This window comes from Myripristis murdjan, chromosome 8 (assembly GCF_902150065.1).
Source record: "Myripristis murdjan chromosome 8, fMyrMur1.1, whole genome shotgun sequence".
Classification (NCBI taxonomy): Eukaryota; Metazoa; Chordata; class Actinopteri; order Holocentriformes; family Holocentridae; genus Myripristis; species Myripristis murdjan.
In genome coordinates this window covers 10,327,140-10,331,482 of record NC_043987.1, presented here as the reverse complement: position 1 = coordinate 10,331,482, position 4,343 = coordinate 10,327,140, and the positions used below count along the sequence as shown (strand labels likewise).

The following is a 4,343-nucleotide window of genomic DNA, read 5'->3' as shown; positions in this document are numbered from 1 at the left end:
ATTTTTGTCTACACTCAATGATGATGACAAAAAACGTGTTTTAGGACAAATTACATATTTTAGTTTACCATCTGTTTAAAATTTAAGGACTATGCCAGTGAACATGATATGCAATGTTCTCAAAAATGTGAACGTATGTGAGTGCCACCTACTGAGGCAAAAGAAACTGGCCCATCTTCAGCATAATGGTGTCACATGTCCAGACAGACAAAATGTTGGCTTTTGTATGATATTATGATATCATTTACTGATTTTTAACTATGTTGAACAAAGGCAAATACCCACAGAATCCATATGGCATCCAATATGGCAGTGTTAAGACATGAGAGAAGATATTTGTTACTAATCTTTTGCCTCTCCTGTCTTCTCCCCAGGAGGCTTCACTCGTGCCTCACACCGCTGCACATCCAGGTCTGTGCTGGAAACAGCTGTGGATCGTCAGTGAGGTTGGTCATTTTGTATGAGCCGGAGTGATACTGAGGAACCACGTAGCTGTGCCACACTAAGGCATGAGTGTGGGAAGGGCCCACCGCTACAGCTTCGTGTCCTGTGAAGAAGAAGGCCTCAGACTAGATACCATGCCTGCCGTGGGAAGTTTTGGCAATGGAAAGATCCACACAAGACGCAAATGCCACAGTCGGTTTGTCAGCAAGACTGGGCAATGCAACATCCATTTCTCAAACATGGATGAAAAGTCACAGCGGTACATATCTGACATTTTCACCACTTGTGTGGACATCCGCTGGCGATACATGTTTTTGGTGTTCAGCCTGGTCTTTGTGGTTTCCTGGCTGACATTTGGGCTGGCATTCTGGGTCATTGGCCTGCTACATGGTGACATGGACCATCCTGAAGGGGATGACAGCTTTGTTCCTTGTGTCACACAAGTGAACACCTTTGTGGCAGCTTTCCTGTTCTCTATTGAAACCCAGACAACTATTGGGTACGGTGCCCGCTGTGTGACAGAGGAGTGTCCCACCGCTGTCTTCATGGTGGTCTTTCAGTCCATCGTGGGATGCATTATCGACGCTTTCATGATCGGTGCAATCATGGCCAAGATGGCACGGCCCAAGAAGCGTGCGGAGACTCTGCTCTTCAGCCACAACGCAGTGATTGCCATGCGGGATGGGAAACTGTGCCTCATGTTCCGGGTTGGTAATCTCAGGAAAAGCCACATTGTGGAAGCTCATGTGCGGGCCCAGCTTGTCAAGCCCCGTGTCACGGAAGAAGGCGAGTACATCCCCCTCGATCAGATTGACATGAACGTAGGATATGACAAAGGCATTGACCGCCTCTTTCTGGTTGCACCCCTCACCATCATACACGAGATTGATGAGGAAAGTCCGTTATTTGGCATCAGCAAGCAGGATCTGGAGACATCAGACTTTGAGATTGTGATCATACTCGAGGGGATGGTGGAGGCCACAGCCATGACAACGCAGGCGCGCAGCTCTTACCTGTCCTCGGAGATCCTGTGGGGTCACCGCTTTGAGCCGGTCGTCTTTGAGGAGAAGAGCCAGTACAGGGTGGATTACGCATACTTTCACAAAACATTTGAAGTGCCGTCCACCCCGAGATGCAGCGCCAAGGACATGGAAGAAAGAAAATTCCCGACACCGAGCGCCAACTCTTTCTGCTACGAGAACGAGCTGGCCTTCATCAGCAGGGATGAGGAAGACGAAGGGGACGTAGAGAAGGAGGAAGACAGGAAGAGTTTGTCGGACGAGCAGGTCACTCCTGGACGAGATCAAACGTCCTCACGTAAAGAATCTGAGATCTGACCTGTGGCTGTTGCTTTCCAGAGCATTCTGCTTAGATCTGTTCTGTTGTTTTCAGATGCGGTGAAGTGAAAGTGTCATTTGACGACACAGGAGGTGCCCAGTGAGTGTCACTCTGCTGCCACGAGGACACTCCTGAAGAACGCTCTGCCGTGGAGGGGGAGGAACAGCAGCACTGACCTCCTAAGCCAACAGGAAGCTGAAGACATTTCTCATTGGAAAAACTGGTTTTCTTTCATGAGATGGTTAACGAGCTTTATGAAATCCAAATGAAAACTATATGTTTCAATTTGTAGATGACAGTTGCATGAAAATAGCATAGTTTTGTATTAATATTTTGAGAGGATTGTGATTATTCTGGTGGGATTGCCTGATTACAGCCCTCATATATGTAGTTTAGAGTTCGGTCTGAGGTGTTGATCCTGCAGATTTCCACCAATAGTGAGGTTGAGATTGGCACCTTGCCAGTTTTCAGAGAACCAAGGCTTGGGGAACAGTTCTCTAAACTCAAGCGTCAAACTATAGAGGAATGAATAGAGCGACAGTGGGTTTTCATCGTTAATTGCGTAGAATATTTGAACCTTATAATTTACAATGGATCACTTATAGATTGCACTTAGGTACGAGAGGCGCACAAAAAGTAGAGCTATGAATATTTCCCATACAAAAGTAGAAGCTACAGTTCACGGTGCATCCAGTTTTATTTACAAAAGCTTAAAGGAAAACTGTCCAGCCAATAGAAGCCACTGGAGGTGAATTGATATAAAGTTTGCATTTTTTTGCAACTGAGAAAGGATGGGATGGGTAAACATATATAATTGTTTACAACAGTTAAAGCAGTATACAGTGCAGCTGCTGCTCACTTAAGTTGTAGTCATGTTTCCAGGTTCAAAAGCCCGAAGACCTACAAACCTAGCAATGGACTCTCACAGGTACTGTTGCTTAGAATTTGTAAACCAAATGTCTTCAGGGTGGTGGACGCCGCCTGGATTAATGAACTCACCGATTTATTTTAGATAATTCAAAATGTGTCCTGAAAGGAAAAGTGACATGGAACGAACAACTTGGCATTAAAGGCTTTACTCCACAGATGAGACATTTTCCCTTCAGAGACGCAGCGTTGTAGGTTAAAAAGCCATCCCTGTGACCTCGGAGAGCCTAAACTAAAAATCACCCAAAATAACAAATAACCAAAGGCAAATAACACACACCTCAAAGTTCAGCAATTATGCTAACCTCAGGGCATAACACTGGGGAGGATGAGGAGGGGAAAAAAAGACTCCAAATGCTACTTGAGCAGGGGAATTAAACTCTACCCCCTCACACATGTTCCTGTTAATGGGAAATCCAAGACTTGACACATAATTTTGGAAGGCTCCCATAGGCAATAGAAGAGCCTAATTAAAGTCATCCAAAATTAAAGCCTGTCACAGGCAAGACTCCCGGGTGAAGGAGTGGAGTAGTTTTAATACTGTACAACATCTGTGCACTATAAGCTTAAAAGCCAAAACAAAAAAGCAAATACTAGCAAAAGGGAAGCCCTGACACAGAAACACCCAGACGTTTTTTGCTTACACAGATCCCCATACAGCCCATATGTTCATAATATTTTATATTATATTATATTATATTATACATCTATATTGTCTCTAAACTCTCAAACAAAAGAGTCTTTTTTACTACAGTACAATAATAAAGTTATGACATGCTCTAAATCATATTTTATTACATGATGATGCCTGGCAGTGAAATTAAGACGTTTCTCAATCCAAACATTAAATGACAGTGAGTCATTTTACATATTAGATCAGTAAATATATTTCAGCTCTTAAGTCAAAATGAAATAACCAAGAGGCAGCAGGCAATTATGAAAACAGAGTATGAAGAGGAAATAATTCAGCTTGTAGATTAGGTGACAACAATACACACGGCGTGTAAGCACGTCGAGCCTTCCCTTGGGCAAACTCCTTAGTGTGTCATTACATTGCATGACTATATAAACAGCGAGGCATTCTAGATGCATTCGTCTGATGATCATGTTGGTTTTTTTTTAGCCAGTTCTGTACAGGGCAAGCGCGGTTCCCTCCAAGTGGGCTTTTAAAACGTCTTACACAGATAAAGTCAGACTACAGCCACGGTGAGCCTGACCATTTCTCTCAAAAACACTCCATCAAGGTTCACTTGTTAATATCAAATCTGAGCATGTGTTTTAATTCTGGTTCTTGTACCAATTCCAGTGCTGATATTATCATGATAGTTTTTGATGCTCATGAATCCCCTTGGTCTGCTCCTTTCTTTCTTTCTTTTTCTTTCTTTCTTTCTTTCTTTCTTTCTTTCTTTCTTTCTTTCTTTCTCTCCTTTGTTCTTTCTTTCTTTCTTTCCTGGGGATACAAGATGCGGAACATGATCATCCCTCTTGCAGACATCCTCTTAATGGGATGAGCAACAGAGATATTAGGTCAACAAATATATTACTGCCTCACAACAACTTATCCCGAGCGAGATGAATTAGTTTTCCCTCCACATTTTTCTAAAGTAAAAGTTGCATATGGGTTAACCTATACA

The 4,343-nt window shown here is 43.2% G+C and overlaps 1 protein-coding gene across 1 annotated transcript; it reads left to right on the top strand.

The window, feature by feature from the left end:
• The first annotated feature begins 509 nt into the window (after positions 1 to 509).
• On the top strand, positions 510 to 1,936 carry kcnj12b (potassium inwardly rectifying channel subfamily J member 12b). Its single transcript, XM_030058108.1, has 2 exons — positions 510 to 1,730; positions 1,837 to 1,936. Exons 1-2 carry the CDS (start codon positions 510 to 512, stop codon positions 1,843 to 1,845), a joined length of 1,230 nt encoding a protein of 409 aa, XP_029913968.1. The 3' UTR covers positions 1,846 to 1,936.
• Positions 1,937 to 4,343: the final 2,407 nt, after the last annotated feature.